Consider the following 17,047-nt stretch of genomic DNA (forward strand, 5'->3'; position numbering starts at 1 on the left):
ATGCTGGAGGGAAGGGATGCCACCCAGAGGGACCTGGACAGGCTAGAGAGGTGGGCACAAGCCAACCTCATGAGGTTCAACAAGACCAAGGTCAAGGTCCTGCATCTGGGTTGAGGCAATCCCAAGCACAAATACAGGCTGGGCAGTGAGTGGCTGGAGAGCAGCCCTGAGGACAGAGACTTGGGGGTGCTGGTGGATGAGAAGCTCAACATCAGTCAGCAGTTAGCATTTGCAGCCCGGAGGGCCAACCAGATCCTGGGCTGTATCAGAAGTATGGCCAGCAGGTCGAGTGAGGTGATTCTCCCCCTCTACTATGCTCTGGTGAGATCCAGTTGGAGTACTACATACAGTTCCAGAGCCCCTACTACAAAAGGGATGTGGAGATGCTGGAGCATGTCCAGAGGGCCACAAGGATGATCAGAGGGCTGGAGCACCCCTCCTATGAGGACAGACTGAGAGACTTGAGGCTATTGAGTTCTGGAGAAGAGAAGGCTCTGAGGTGACCTTATTGTGGCCTTACAGTATCTGAAGGGTGCCTACAAAAAAGCTGGAGAAGGACTTTTTAGGTTATCAGGTAGTGACAGGACTAGAGGAAATGGAGCAAAGCTGGAGGTGGATAGGTTCAGACTGCACATGAGGAGGAAGTTCTTCACCCTGAGAGTGGTGAGACCCTGGAATGGGTTACCCAGGGAGGAGGTTGAGGCCCCATCCCTGAAGGTGTTTAAGGCCAGGATGGATGAGGCTCTGGCCAGCCTGATCTAGGGTAGGGTGTCCCTGCCCATGACCACTAGATGATACTTGTGGTCCCTTCCAATCCTGACTGATTCTATGATTCCACTGTTTGTAACAGGTCTGATTGAGCAGGTCCTGCTGGGCTTACAGAACCTCTACTGTTTACCAACCAGGTTGCTTGTGTTAAATGTTTGTTTTTCAAAGCTCCACCCCCTTGCATTTTTAAGGTGGCTTTCAGCAAACCATTGTAATATTTAAATTTTCATGAAGCAGGTGCATAAAGGGGATGTGGTATATGCAGTCAATGCCATGCACTTTGGCTCAGTCTTTTATGAGATTATTTTTTAAATGAGCTCCGTTGTCTGATTCAATCAGCTCAGGAACGCCATTGCTCCACAAGATTTGTCTTTCCAGACCAAGAATGGTGTTATGTGTAGTAGCATGACCTGCTGGGTAAGTTTTGAACCATCTGGTGCTTGACTCTACCATAGTCAGCACATATTGTTTACTAAAACAAGAACAAAGTATTGTAATCAGTCTGCCATGCTTCATTATACTTATGCTTTGATCATTACCACACCACAAAGGCTTGAGGCACTTAGCCTGCTTAATAGCAACACAAATGTCTCACAGTCATGTATAATCTGCGTTTTAGTATCCATGGATATATCAATTGGTAGGCTGCATCTCTGCCTTGATATCCTGATGAACTGTGTGCCCACCAAGCTAAGAGCATACACTTTAGTGTTTCCAGTCTTTGTCAGAATGACAGTTTGTATCCCTTTAAGGCACTTTGGTGGCTAAATCTGCCTGGTGATTGTGTTGGTGTTCTTCAGTAACTCTTCTCTTAGGCATGTGACCATCTATGTGTCACACTTTCACTGGAATTTTCTCCAAAGAAGGCGCAATGTTTTGTCATAGGTCAGCAGCCCAAATAGGTTTTCCTTTCCTCTGCCATCCATTCTTTCTTCAGCCCCTTAGTCAAGCCCACAAAGCACTGGCTACCACCCATGAATCCGTGTTAATGTATAGTCCAATTTTCACATTCACCAATGTGAAGAGATAGTTGGATGGCTTCAATCTGGCTCGACTCGCATTTTCCACCTTTGCTTCCACAACTGGTCGTACAGGAAACCAAACAGCAGCTTTCCATCTCTGCTTATTTCCAACAAGACAAAAGGAACCATCTGTGAACAAAGCAACAGTTCTTTTCTTCATGAGAAAAATCATTGTAAAGAAGAGTTTCCTTTCTCCAGTGAAGGTTTTGTACAGATTGTGTCTTCTGGCCCATTATAATCACTTCCACAAGACCAGGTCATTCAAGACTTCCCATTCACACTGGTTGTGTTATCAAAGACATCCACTTAGACCAGGTTGCATCTGCAGCATGATGTGGTGGTGTACCTTTACCTTTGAACATCCAGTTCAGAACAGATAATTTGGGAACCAAAAGAAGATGCAAGTTCCAAGTATTTCAGAAGCAGCTTTTACTCCTTTGTGATCTATTGCTATTTCTTAATGTTCATAATGTCCATACCAGTTCGAACAGGTCCCAAACCCATGGCATGGACTACTTATGGCTTTATCTGCTTAAAGGCTGCTTGTTGCTCAGGATCCCACTTAAAATTGTTTCTTTTTCAAGTCATATCATATAAAGGTTTTGCAATCTAACTGTATCCAGGAATGTGCAGTCTCCAAAATCCATCTGCCTCTAAAAAGGATAATGTGTCTTTCTTATTTGTGGGATTTGCCATGGTGGAGACTTCACTTATCACATCCAGCAGCATGTGCCAGCAACCATCTTGCCACCACACACCCAGAAACTGAGTATGTCTGGCAGGGCCTTTTACTTTGTCTTGCTTCATAGCAAAGTCAGCTTTCAACAGAAGGTCAATTGTTTTGTTAGCTTTCTGGAAGACTTCCTCAGCAGTATTTCCCCACACAATGATGTCATCGATGAACTGCAAATGCTCTGGAGCAACTCTTTTCTCCAGCACATCACAAGTCACTGACTGCATGAAAACTGTTGAGCTGTGCCCCTGGGGCAAGCAACTAAAGGTGTACTGGATGCATCATTAACAGGTTCAGCAGGCTTAGCAGCATTAGTAGGTGCGCCCCCCATGGACCCTTCTGCATCCTCTAGCACCACTTCTGGTCCCATGGTTGCAGGCAGAAGAACCTTTGCTTTGGTGATGATTGCTGTAGAAATAAATCACTCTGCCTCACTAATGTAGGCAGGAACCATGTTAGCGGGCATGCCCTGGGTGGGACTGGCCACAGCTACCGGGCTTGCTCCCATCCCAGATGCTGCCGGTGGAGCTTCCTTTACCTGCCTAATGGCCACCACAGGCAGATGCTGCTTTGCCTCAGAAGTCTCATTAATGGCAGTCGCTGCAGTATCTGGCACAGGTCTAGAAATCAAAAGATCTGTACTACATTTCCCACAAAATAGCTGACTAAATTCATTTGCTCTAAAGGACTTTGCCACAGCTCTGACCATTTGCAGCTGTATATGCCACTGCTCCCTTTGCTGGCGTTGCTGGTGCAGCCTCTCGTGGCTGCCCCCCCACAGAGGCTATGTCCATGCTGCTACTGCTATGGCTGGTTTTGCTATCATCCTCCTTAACTAATTCTAAAGGGGAACCAGTCCCAGACCCTTGACATAGTAGAGTAAGGAGAAAGATCCTGTTCTATTTTCAAAGGCTCTGCTTGGAATTTTATCACCTGGGGAGCAATCCGCCTGCCCATTGCCATGGTCTTACTCCCTGTGCTGGAAGGGTAAAAGCAAGTCAAACTTGTTTTGCCACTATCCCCTCTTCCCCTCCCAGTTACAGGGTCCAGAGTGAGAAAAGGGAGCAGACAATGGGCTGATGAGGATAAGTCTGGCTGGGGGTCAGAATCAAGCACCATGCTTCAAGTAAACAGACACATGCATTTTACTGCCTTTTGGGAATGTATGTGCAGCTTCTGTGCTGTACAACACTTTGAATTGATTGGCTAAACTGATGCTTTCTACCATTGGACACTTTAGTTTTCAAAAAGGTAATTAATTAGGGATGATTTGAAAAAGTGCGTGAATTGTTCATTAGTGGCTTCCTGACTGTGGCAAGAATGTTCCTGTCCTGTTTTCAGCAGCATTAGCCTTTGTTCCCAGCAACCACATGCCTTTCAGCACTGCATCTCTTCAGGGTGGCACAGCTTTCCCTCACTTTCCCCCCTTTTACATTATCACTTATCATTATATTTTTCCCTCAGGATTACAAATTGTGGTTTTGGAAGCGTCTTTAAGCAGAGAAAATTCCTCTGGATAACAGCACAGTCTTTTGTGAGTAATTTCGGCTGATTTTCCATAAACTTCAAATCAGGTTTAGCTGGGCTCCCTCTTAGTAAGTATGTGAGGTCCATCTTGTGACCAAATCTAGAATGTTGCCATTCACGTATGTAGTATTTCCTGTTTGTTCCCTTAATTTCCAAGTTCTGATTTTCCTAGACTGTTTACCTCTGTGTTGTAAATACCCCTATATTAGGAAGTAATATTTATGTTAATACTTTTTGGATTATAATTTTCGTAAATCATACCATATCATAACACTCCCTCCCTTGCCTTGGTCTGAGATAGCTTCATCATTAATCCCTGGCTCTCTGCTGCTCCCTGCAGAAAAGCTAAAAATTCCATCTGAAGCTTGTTTAGCCTTCTATCCTTCTTGCCACAAAATAAGAGTGATATAATAGGTATAACCAAACCTATTATCACTACTATTGCCAGTGTCAAGTCAACTCAAAACTCCAATCTCCGAAAAAACCTGCAGTCGCAGGAAAGGAAAATTGAATAAACTCACATGAAATAGTCACAGTTTCATTTCCAAATCTTAAAGCATCCATGCAATAATTGCTGACATTTGCTGGCATGCCTTTCACCCAGTACCACAACTTTTTAGCAAGAAATGCACAAATATGATATCAAACTGTTGAAATAAAGCACTAACAAATTGATAAGGTCGGAATCCAGGGCAGCACAGGCCACAATATTCAGAATAATTTCATTTTTTACTTCCTTATTCTGATTATCAACGATGAAATCAAAATAAAGTCCCACATTTGGAAAAGTAGCACAAATACAAGTTGGATTAGATCCCCCTCCAATACCCTTTTTTTTGGAAAATCTGCCCCACAAAAAGCAATTTCAGCACATTCAGAACTTAGAAGTCAAAATGAAATTGTATTTACAAAAGAAACTAAATATAAAAGGTAATAAAAATGTACAAAATACACTTACATATATATGTACAACTTAACAACAGCACAAGTCACCCCTGTATCTTAATTCAGCTCTTTTATCCCCTCCTGGGCACAAAGGGCCCCAAATGCTATACAACTACAAGCGCTTCCTCTTCCCTCACCTTGTACTTTACAAAATCCACAGAAGAAAACATAAGGTCAGAGGGAGAAAAGCAAAAGCCTGAAACCCAGCTGGAGCAGCAAGAGAGAGAAAATAAACTTTTTCTGCAGAATATAAGCTATTTCCTTCAGACCATTTTATTGAGATTAACTTATCTTTACTATAATATGAACTCTGAGAATTCCACCCCTCTCAATCTGTCCAAAACCTCTGGAAAATTTTGTTTTCACCTAGAATTTCAGTCTCAAACTGTAACATCATGCCATTTCCTTTTCCTACCCCCTTAGGATCACAAAAACTCATCTGAAATTTTTGAATGGTGAGACACTAAAAAGTGAGACAAGTGTTAATTAAATGGCATACATAAAACCACAAAACTGTTGTAGTGAAGGACACAACTCTGGCTTTACTCAAGATGCGACAGTAGTATGATCTATCTTAAAGACTTGAAATTTTTTACCAACTTTTGTTATGACCTTTACTCAGCATTCCAACTTTTTGTTCAGAAATGCATACTTAGCATAATTATCTCAAAGTATAACATTTATATAAATACAATTTAAGTAAGTTACCTACCTTCACAAACCAAGAGTGATAAAGCCTGTCCCAGAGCTCTAGCACTTGTTTTTCAATCACAGCTGTGTTATTAACTTTTTCCCCTAAAATCTTGTGCAGCTAGAACATAAATAAAACTTTTATTACACAGAATGGAACATCTGCGTCTACTGACAAACTTCAGGCTAGATGAATCATGTACAACTGTCAACAAAGGCATGCCTCAAATCCAAAGATTAGAAAAGCTGAGTATTCATTATGGAACACACACTTCAGATAACATGGTATACAAGAGGAAAATTTTGTCTGTAAAAAAAGGATTCTGCTTCTCTAAGCTGAGGACATCTTTCTGCACAGAATAACAATGCTGTCTCTAAAATACTTAATGCAAAATTCTTACCATCTTTAGAGTAAATATTTGATATAGAAATATAAAAGTCTTAAATAAATTGTAATTTTAAAGAAATTCCAATCTACCACACTCAGCCCAAATACTTGTAGGAAAACCCCAAGTTTACATTGTGTACAAATGGATAGCTAAAGCCAAACAAAAAAAAATTGGGTTTATTTGATGCATTTTCACTGGTAATCTTACTAAAACAATGACAGATTTTCAGCGCTTAAAAACAAATACTCCTCTAAGCAGAAAAGACTACTGGAATCACTCCCACCCTTTCTTCAACTCCCAAGCTATACCTTGAAAGAACAAGCTTATCAACAAAAGTTAACCACAGAGGAAAGAGTCACTGACAATTTTTAATTTTTTTTTACTTTACTTTTATGAAACACAAGAAACAAAAATATTTTAAAAGATGGAGTAGCTCACTCTTACCTTATGTGTAATCCATTCTCTACCATATTGGTATACATTATTAACTGCTGAATTGAGCGCCTTCTGAATAACCTGGGCTTCTGGAAGCCAACTAGTTGTTTTTTCAAGAAAGAAAATGAAGTTAACGGCTACTTATTTTAACTCTTTCATTACACCCAAACCACACTCCAAATTAACATTTTTAAACAATAACCACCACCAGTTAAATACATATAAACATACTACAACTAGAGTATTTCCTTCTACCTGTCAAGGAAGTGACTATCTTGTAAGCAAGGCAGAATTAAAACTAGGGCACATGATTGTACGCAGACTTTTCAAAGGTTCCTGAAACATTAAATTGGAATTTCAAATTTCCAGAACAGATCTGCTCTTCAATTGGTATGCATGCTATTCACAATACATTCTCTGAAATTTTCCTAGTGTTCTAGCTTTCTGAAAATACTGCATGAAGCAGTTGCATATAGCTGAATTATGAGCTGAACGCAAACTTTAGTACAGCTTCCCTAAAAGCACTACCAAACGAAGCAACAGGTTTGGACACCAGTTATTTCTAAGTCCCTACAAAAATACCTACTCATGAATTCTTCAGGAATTCATGTCACTTTAAAGCAATGGACCAGTTGCCAGCACTTCAACTCTTGTGAATACAGGGCATGCATTCTCTGTTATGCATCAAGCATTGAGCTTGGAAAGCTGGTGAATCTTGATGGATTTTGCAAGAGGTATACCTACTCCTAACGAATTAAAGATAGTGTTTTGGATGCTTTGAAATTGGATGAAAGTACTGTTAAGTAATTTTTTTCCTAAGATTCTGATAATTACTCAACTAGTACTCCAATATTTTTGTTATGTCAACAAGCTTCTGATAGTCCATTTTCATTAGTCCTACTTACTTCCATCTAACAGCAAAATAGGAAGGCCAAACAGCAACAGTGATACCATGAAGGAACAAACAAACATATATAAATGCTTTTCTAAAGCATGCATAACTATAGCATTTATTAACTACATCCTTTCAGTGTGCTCTCTCTCTGCAACAGCACATGCTTCTTTCAATCATGTGAAATCATCACCTCATTTAAGAAAGTGCTCCTTAAAAATCACAAAAAATCAAGTGTTCTTGTTCTGAACAATATTCTTCCTTCCTGCTAAGTGCCTGGACTCATCTTTACTAAATGTTTGTTTAGCTGAAGCAAACAACAAGAAACTGGAATATCTCCAATCAAAATCACACTCTTCACACTACCCATTCCCCCTCTGTTTACTTCTTTGCTTACTAGCATGCCCTTGTTTTTCTCTGTGTGCATTTGTTCAAAATGTTCTCTTTGGTGTTTGCTTTAATCATTAAATAGACCGTATCTTGCAAGGCTTCCCATTGTGTACACTATACATATCTCCTTAATAGGAATGGCCTTTCCCAATAGAATCATATCACACTCTTCTCCACCATTCTTTCTATCCTTCTTCATTTCACTCCAATACCATTTTATTCAACTGTATTCTCTCAAAGGCTTTCTGCAGCCAGCTCTTCATGTTGACAAAATAATTCAGCTCATTTTGCAACCCCTTAGACAGCATTCTGTCACTACTTTTCTTTTGCAGGAAAAGGGAAAAGAATAGAACTTTTTATTCTCTGCAATATAGAAGTTTTTCCTCCAAAACTCTAACACACAATTTACACAATTGTCCTTCTTCAAAGTTCAATGAGTTCAACTATCACAGCAACATCCTCCAGAATAATGAATACAAACACTATCACTACTTGAGAGTTTAGCCGTCACACCTGCCTGCAATAGTCACTGTCATTTCTGCTCTTATAGGGATTTTTTAAAATTATATATAATGCATAAAAAGCACCTGGAAGCTTGCTCATCCACCCCATACTATTTGCTTAACTTCAGCATTCTTACTTTGCCCATTCTGGGTGACTGGCTACTGTCTCATTGATCAAGCTGCTTGTGACTTGAATCATGTGAACACTCTCCTGATGCACCTAAATTAAATACAGATAAGAAAAACGTTATGTAATGCAAGATAGAACTCTTCCTCTGTTCAGAGGCTCTTTTTTGTTTGTTTGTTTGTTTTTTGAAGTGGGATGGTAGGGAGCAAGGGGTGTAGAATTAGGGGGAACGAAGGGTTACCTATCTGAACATTTAAGGAATAATTGTTCTGATGCAGACAGTTCATTATGAAGTGACGCTAACCCAAAAAAGCAGTAATAATCATCAGACTGTTCTGAAAATTTGTCACACACTGTGTGGCTAGTAATAGCAAAAGGAAATTTATACTTTAGTGAAAAAAAAACCAGCAGTAGGGTCATGGTAAGTACTAAACTACAAAGTAGAGTTTCAGATATATTTTAAGTCACAGATCACAGAAGCACAAACATTAAAGAATGTTAAGCTTTAACATGTTACAAAGTGCCTCACCAAATTAATTCCTCAATAAGAATGATAGAAGTTTTTTATAAATATTTTAATGTTTCTTTTATGGATATAAGGAAGATTTAGCCAGGAATGTTTGTACAATTTTTAGAAGATTTCAGTTTTAAATACCGAGCATTACATTTTGGAAAAACGAGATTGACATTACACTGATTTTTGTTCTGTAACTATTCAAGTCAAACATTCAATCTCCACTGACTGTTTCAAGTACAAACATAGTTTGTTGGGTTTTGGGTTTTTTTTAAAGGAAGTTAAATAAAGTACACAAGTGACAAACACATTTTTGATAAGTAAACTGCCATAGTTCTAAGTGGCTCTGCTGTTGATAAGAAAATTGTAACAGAATGCAAAATGAATCTGTTCCTGTCATGTATATATGTACTAGTAATTATTCTACTAGAATAAATTTTGTATTTCCAAGCACATGTCTATAAAAGTATTGTCATATATGAAAACAGATGTATGCACACAAAAAAAATAGAAATATTTTAAGCAAATACAAAGTCCTGCAATGGTAACATGGTCAAAACAACAGAGCATAACTGACAATTAGTTTTGTAAAAATTATTCAAGCTACATAATTTTGCATAAATATCAGTAACTTCCACTCAGCACTTAAAGTAAGTTCTATGATTATATTCCTTAGCACACTGTACCTTTGCAGTAAGGAGCAGGGCCAGTAGAAGCGTTCCTATCACTAGCAAAAATATTATGAAAATGCTGATTATTTTATCTAGCATTTTCTCCAACCACACGATCATCTGTGCAGAAAGAAAAGACAAATCATAGCATATATATCAATCTTTAATAAAAGCAGTGCTCTATGGTGCTTATTGTTATCCTTATTCACAATCACAGCGTAAAATCAGGCTCTTATCAAACAGCACTTAAGCCCAAGCTTGGAGATGAACAATTAACAAGTGACATTAGCGTGATTAAGGTCATGGTAGGACACGTGATTTTCCAAACAACATTTATACATTACCACAAGACACAGCAAGCTCTATGTAAAGCAAGCAATAATTCAACATTTACTCACTAAATGTAGAGAAGATAGCATTCATGTCAGCCATGAACCTTTAAATTTTTCTTTGTTTCTTGCCTTTCAGCAACCTGGAAACTTAGATATTATCTGCACAGGACTTTGAAGCTATCAAGTTATGTAGAGTACAATGACGGCTTTCAAATTTGAATAGCTAATAGCCATCTAAATGTCAAATGAGGTATTTCTGTGAGTAACCAAAATTTTAAAGCTGCTCATCACCTTCTGAATTGGTATAAAGCTGGAGGCTTTTTCTATCTTATTGATCATCAGGCCAATTATTCAGCACTGCCTGTTTCTACCCACTTTGAATCTGGAAAGAGTGTACTAAACATGCATCACCTAAGCCTACTGAGACAGGAAACATGCATGCATGCTAGTTTAGGAAATGGTCTGTCTTACACATGTCCACAAATAAAGTGATACTGCTTAAGAGTAGAGAAATTCTGATCATGTTATTCAAAACTAAACCACTGAGTAACAAAATTATGAAGAGTGCTCCAGTGCTCTGCCCATATACAGATCAACTGTTGACATAAAATTCTGTGAAGACTCATGTACCAAATACATTTTTCTAGCTTCTATGGTCTGAATACCAATCCTGTTTCTACTCCATCTGGCATTAATGCAGGAAAAAACAGAAGGACAGCTGTACAATTTGTGCTTCAAAAGAAATGGAGTAAAAGCCAATGTGCAGTAGATGAATGTATTTCCAACTGAGTACAATTGAGATAGTCAGCAATTAAACAGGTAACACTTTAGTTACCAAAAACTACTAATATACATGCTAATTGTTTATATTAGGTTTTTTTTCTTAATTATTTACCCTAACCCTTACACATGAAATTGGTCCTGGAATAACTAAGTTGTACAGACTCCTATGTGATGACTGAATTAACAGTGAAGTTTTATCTCCTATCAGAAGAAGGGTTTTTTTTTCTTGATGCTTATCCTGTAGCATCTGAGCAGTTCATGTAGATTAAGCAATTATTTTTAAACCTCAGTCTCTTCAACAAGCAGCTCCTTTCTTGATCTAAGTTAGCACAATGATTATATTCAGCATTTTAGAATGTTTGTTTAAAATTATGAAGAAAACTTGAAGAAAGCAACACCCTTTTTAAACAAGGTGTTGAGCCAGAAAGGTTTTGCAACAAAATCGACATTATATTATGACCTGCAGAAAAGGATTCAGAGAACCTCAAGAAATCTGCAGAGTTTTTTGCCTTAGCTCTTTTTAACAACTTTCAGTATTGCTGAAATATTTCAGCTATCAGAAATGCCTTTCAGTGCTAGAAGAGGGTTACCTGCCTGAAGCAGTAACATAGTTTTCTGAAAAATGGAGTAGCCTTCCATGGAGTTGTAACCATTTTAGATGTAAGACTAGAAACAGGATTTACTGCACCCTTCCAAACGTCATATCATCTAAGGATTATGCAAGACAAGCAAGAAACAGAAGTCCCTGTTTCAAGGGTCAGAAATAAAAATGATCACTGAAAAAACACTTGATGTCCAGGAGACAGAAATTTTATAGAATCAGCTTTATTCTAAAGTTATTTAAAATTTAAGCTGCCCTCGTTATTTCTTAGTTAAAATTCCAGCTAATTATCATTTACTTTCTAAGTTGGAGATAAAAGAAAACTCATAGCTAGTCTTACATATGGCACCTTAATCAACTCACTATATCCAATAAATTGGAGGTGCTCTCAAGACACATCCAAAAATGCTAGCCTCAGTGATTTTGTGAGTGGTATCCAATAGATGAAATCTCCACGCAGCTGAAGCTGAGTGCTCACCTGTTTTTACCATGGTGGTAATTACTGAAGACTAAGCTCCAAAACATAAGGATGTGAGCCCTCTCTGAACTAGATCATAACAAACAGGAAATCTTTTCTTGATACTCTCTTACTGTGGTTTACTGTATGCCTACACAACTACTGAGGTGCAGCTGCAGCACATGTAAAGTCTAAATTACCTTTAGTTACTGCAGTTGTACCAGTACAGGTACCAGCCCCAACCATGCAAGACCACCTCCTGTTTATTTACATGAGCAGGTACCCCAGGCAAGGTGGCTGAAAGCCAGCTCTGATTTAGCTTACAAGTACTGAAACTACATCTCTCATCACACCCACTATGCAACTGGTACAGACATATTATAGGAGAAGACTAAATTGAGTACTGTAGAAGTAAAAGCAGATGCACAACATTTGCTGAAGGCTGTATTTACTTGTCCTCCTTTTAATTTGCTTGGTATTAAACTTCCCTTCTTTCCTCTATATTTACCCACAACACTTATGCTATGGCAGACAGGTGGAACTAGACAATCTTTGAGGTCCCTTCCAACCTAAACTTTTCTACGATTCTATGCTAAATAATGCATAGGTGCTGTTACTGCAGGCAAAATAGACTATTATACCTGTGTGCTTGTATTTACCACTGAATCACAAACAGAATTCATTCTTGCTCCAACCCTGTCAGACCTCCCTTTACGTCCTTCCTGTAAACCATGGGCATGCACACAAACACAAACATATACTGACAAAAGGCTAGTCCATTAGTCAGAGATTGTGACGTTTAAATTCCCTTTCAAGCTTCTAATGCCAATGTTCATCAACAGCAGGAAGCTGATGCTGCCACAACATTAAAAATTAAGCAAAGCAAAGCCAAGCTCCCAAGCTACAGAAGGTCACATCTGTAAAACAAAACTGAAATCATACTGATTTGTGATTGACTGTCTACATAAAGTATCCTTAAATTGTGACAGTTTTGAAAGGTAATGTATTAACTCAAAAACTCTTTTTTGCAGCAAGTTGAAGAAGGGATTTCAAAGGTGATTTGCATTCTGTTAAAATGTGTCTCAATACTTTGAAAGTACTCCCTGTCTTACAATGAGGTCTAACAGATCATGTTTAACAACTGGGAATCCTGCTATCTAGACAAGTTCTCCATGCTATGCAGTAGGACACAGAATCTATGAATTAATATTTGTGTATTTCACACTACATAGTCATCAGAACCCTCATTTTTCACTTAAATCTACTTAAGATTATTAAAAAAAAATTACATTCTTTAAATAGCTTCAGTTTCTAGCTGTATTCTTTTCCCAAGACCTTTCTTAGACTTGTCTACATTTTCCTTCAGTTAATACTTGATAATGTCAACTTATTAATATCATCTGATGAAAATAAGGAGACGTCTATAATCAGGACACATTTCATGGCTACACCGAAATAAGTCACATAGGCAGTCAAGTAAAAAAAGAGAACAGTCTATATGAGGCCCCAGGTGTCTTGGGTTCAAATGCAAGTTCCCAGAGACTCTTATAAATTTGGTAGACCCAATGACAATTTATAGAATTTATAGAGTTTATAGAGTGCCCTCCCCTCCTCCCCCTCCTTTCCCCAAAAGACAGGGAGAGAGATAAAGGTAGGGACACCCCAATAAATCAATCTCACTCGATTTGGAAGTAAAAAAGGAAAAGTTTAACAATAACTTAGAAAAGGGTATTGGAGGTAGGGGAGTTTACAAAGGATAAGGAAGGGAAAACAGCAAAATACAAAACAGGGATGGATACAACCCGAGTAGTGTGATGGTGTCTCTGCCTCGTGGCTGGTATGCAGTATCAGTGTGTGTGTGATCATGAACGCAGGTAAAGGAGAAAAAAGGGAAGAGCAAGAGAGCGAGGAGCAGGAAGTGCTCCTCTTTTATACCGCAGGAAGTGGGGGGAGTGGGCTAACCATCACCTGGAGTGTGGCCCACCCCTGGGGAGGGGCCGAGACCCCTAGGGTCAGGTTCAGGGTCACTCTCCCAGGAGTGTTAACCCTATACATTCCACCCCTTGGTTAGACCACTTCCACCTTCCTAAGAACAGTCTTCTTCTCCAAAGATGGGAAAAAGTGTCCATGGGTTAAGAGTTCTGAAAGTCCTTCTTGGTCCCCGGCTGTATCTCAAGGCGATGTGCTCCTCTGATCCGGTGCAGGTTGCTGAGATGTGAGCAGGACAGGAACGGAAGAAAAGTCAGTGAAGCAGGAACAGTTCTTGTTGGAACTCAGGAAAGTCTTTTCCCTCTGTGAAGAAAAAACATCAGGAACAGTCTCTTCATGTCTGGCATCAGGGGAACAGGTGTGGATGAGATGGCTGTAGACATCCTCTGGAGGGAAATCAGGAACAGTCTCTCACTGCAGGGCATCAGTGACAAATCAGATGCAGGGTTCTGGTTGGACGCCGTGGTGTGATGTGATGTTGTAGGACTCTGGATAGCTGCTGCTGTGATGTAGGTTCTGTTGGACGCCGTGTAGTGGTGAGGGTATAACTACAAAAACAACTTGTAACCCCTTATGAACTATAATATAAGTATTGCACAACTATGATACAAGTATTGCACAACTATGATACAACTATTATACAACTATAATACAAGATAACCTGAAAGTATCTGGAACACATGGAATCAACTCTGAGATTTCAAAACCTTTTCAGCTAAAGAGAGATTTCTCTGAGGGACACACTCGATAACACCAGTTTCCATCATCACCCAGTATGTGTGACCAGGACCCTCTGCAGATACCACCCCTTTGATAGCTTTTCCCCCACCAGAGGCAGGAGCAACCCACACAGTCTTTCCCAGTAGATTCCTTTCACAGACTACAGGAACTCCATCTCCCTCAACTATGGGCAGTAGGGCAGACTGAGCAGGACCAGCTCTGTTAACTGATCCCCTGCTATTCACCAGCCAAGTGGCTTCTGCAAGGTGCTTCTCCCAGTTTCTGAGAGTTCCACCTCCCATAGCCTTCAGGGTGGTTTTCAGCAGACCACTGTGTCGCTCAATCTTTCCTGCAGCTTGTGGGTAGTATGGGATGTGACAAACCCATTCTATCCCATGCTCTTTTGCTCAGTTGCTTACAAGGTGGTTCTTGAAATGGGTCCCATTGTCTGACTCAATTCTCTCTGGGGTACCGTGTCTCCACAGGATGTGGCTCTGCAGACCCAGAATGGTGTTACGGGCAGTAGCATGAGGCACTGGGTAGGTTTCCAGCCACCCCGTGCTTCCCTCCACCATGGTTAACACATACTGCTTGCCACTGCGAGACCGAGGCAGAGTGATGTAATCAATCTGCCAGGCCTCCCCATACCTGTACTTAGACCACCTTCCCCCGTACCACAAAGGCTTCATGCGCTTGGCTTGCTTTATGGTGGCACAGATGTCACATTCATGGATAACCTGAGTTATGGCCTCCATGGATATGTCCACGGATCTGTCTCGGGCCCATTGGTATGTAGCATCTCTTCCTTGGTGACCAGAAGAGTCATGTGCCCACCGAGCTAAGAACAGTTCACCTTTGTGCTTCCAGTCCAGGTCAATCTGACAGATGTGGGCAGCCTGGTCAGCTTGGTGGTTATGCTGCTGTTCTTCAGTGGCTCTGCTCTTTGGGATGTGAGCACTGATGTGTCGGATTTTAACTGGTAGTTTGTCCAGGCGTGCAGAAATGTCTTGCCAGAGATCAGCAGCCCAAATAGGCTTCCCTTTTCTCTGCCAATCATTTCTCTTCCACTCCTTCAGCCACCCCCATAAGGCATTTGCTACCATCCATGAGTCAGTGTAGATGTATAGCATTGGCCACTGCTCTCGTTCTGCAATGTCCAGGGCCAGCTGTATGGCTTTCACCTCAGCATACTGGCTGGATTCGCCTTCTCCATCTCTTGCCTCTGCAACCCTGCGTGTGGGGTTCCAGACGGCAGCCTTCCATCTTCGCTTGCTGCCTACCAGGCGGCAGGATCCATCTGTGAAGAGAGCATATGCCTTTTCCTCCTCAGGGAGGTCACTGTATGGGGGGGCTTCCTCGGCACGGGTCACTGCCTTCTCTTCTGCTGGCTTTCCAAAGTCAGTGCCCTCTGGCCAGTTGGTGATGACCTCCACAATGCCTGGACGCTCGAGAGTCCCCATCCTAGCCCTCTGAGTTATCAGAGCCATCCACTTACTCCAAGTGGCATCTGTGGCATGGTGCGGAGTCGAACCCTTCCCTTTAAACATCCAAGTCAGGACTGGAAGCCTTGGAGCTAAAAGGAGTGGTGACTCCGTCCCAATCACCTCAGAGGCAGCTCTAACTCCCTCATAGGCAGCTAGGATTTCTTTCTCTGTGGGGGTATATTTGCTCTCTGAGCCTTTGTACGCCTTGCTCCAGAACCCGAGTGGGCGGCCTCTTGTCTCATCAGGAGCTTTCTGCCATAGGCTCCAGCTAGGACCATTCTCACCGGCTGCTGTATAGAGAATGTTCTTAATCTCTGGGCCGGTTCGAACTGGTCCCAAGGCCATGGCATGGACCACCTCTCGTTTGATCTGGTCAAATGCCACCTGCTGCTCAGGTCCCCACCCAAAGTTATTCCTCTTTCTTGTAACGTCAAAGAGGGGTTTCACAATTTGACTGTACCCGGGAATGTGCATCTTCCAAAAGCACACAAACCCCAGGAAGGATTGTGTCTCCTTCCGGTTAGTGGGTTCCACCATAGTGGCCACTTTATTCACCACATCCATAGGGATGTGGCGTCGGCCATCCTGCCATCGAACTCCCAGGAACTGGATCTCTCTGGCAGGCCCTTTCACTTTGCTTCTCTTAATGGCAAAACCTGCATCCAACAGGATATTAATGATCTTCTCACCCTTCTCGAAGACCTCCTCTGCTGTCTCACCCCATACAATGATGTCATCGATGTACTGTAGATGTTCCGGAGCTCCACCCTTCTCCAGTGCAGTCTGGATGATGCTATGGCAGATTGTAGGGCTGTGCTTCCACCCTTGAGGCAGTCTGTTCCAGTGGTACTGGACTCCTCTCCAGGTGAAGGCAAACTGTGGCCTACATTCTTCTGCAATGGGGATGGAGAAGAAAGCATTAGCAATGTCGATTGTGGCATACCATTTGGCCTCCTTTGTTTCCAGTTCATACTGCAGCTCCAACATATCAGGCACGGCTGCGCTGATTGGAGGAGTCACTTCGTTCAGGCTTCGGAAATCCACCGTGAGTCTCCACTCCCCCGTCTCCTTTCGC

The 17,047-nt window shown here is 41.1% G+C and overlaps 1 protein-coding gene across 1 annotated transcript in view; it reads right to left on the reverse strand.

Annotated features, from left to right (window-relative positions):
* The window catches only part of TMEM245 (transmembrane protein 245), a 186,228-nt gene that overhangs the window by 72,473 nt on the left and 96,708 nt on the right, over window positions 1-17,047 (reverse strand). The window contains 4 exon segments of the mRNA XM_064150356.1: window positions 5,708-5,806; window positions 6,519-6,609; window positions 8,432-8,514; window positions 9,622-9,726. Coding sequence (XP_064006426.1) covers window positions 5,708-5,806; window positions 6,519-6,609; window positions 8,432-8,514; window positions 9,622-9,726 — 378 coding nt within the window.

Source organism: Pogoniulus pusillus, chromosome 10 (genome assembly GCF_015220805.1).
Source record: "Pogoniulus pusillus isolate bPogPus1 chromosome 10, bPogPus1.pri, whole genome shotgun sequence".
Lineage (NCBI taxonomy): Eukaryota > Metazoa > Chordata > Aves > Piciformes > Lybiidae > Pogoniulus > Pogoniulus pusillus.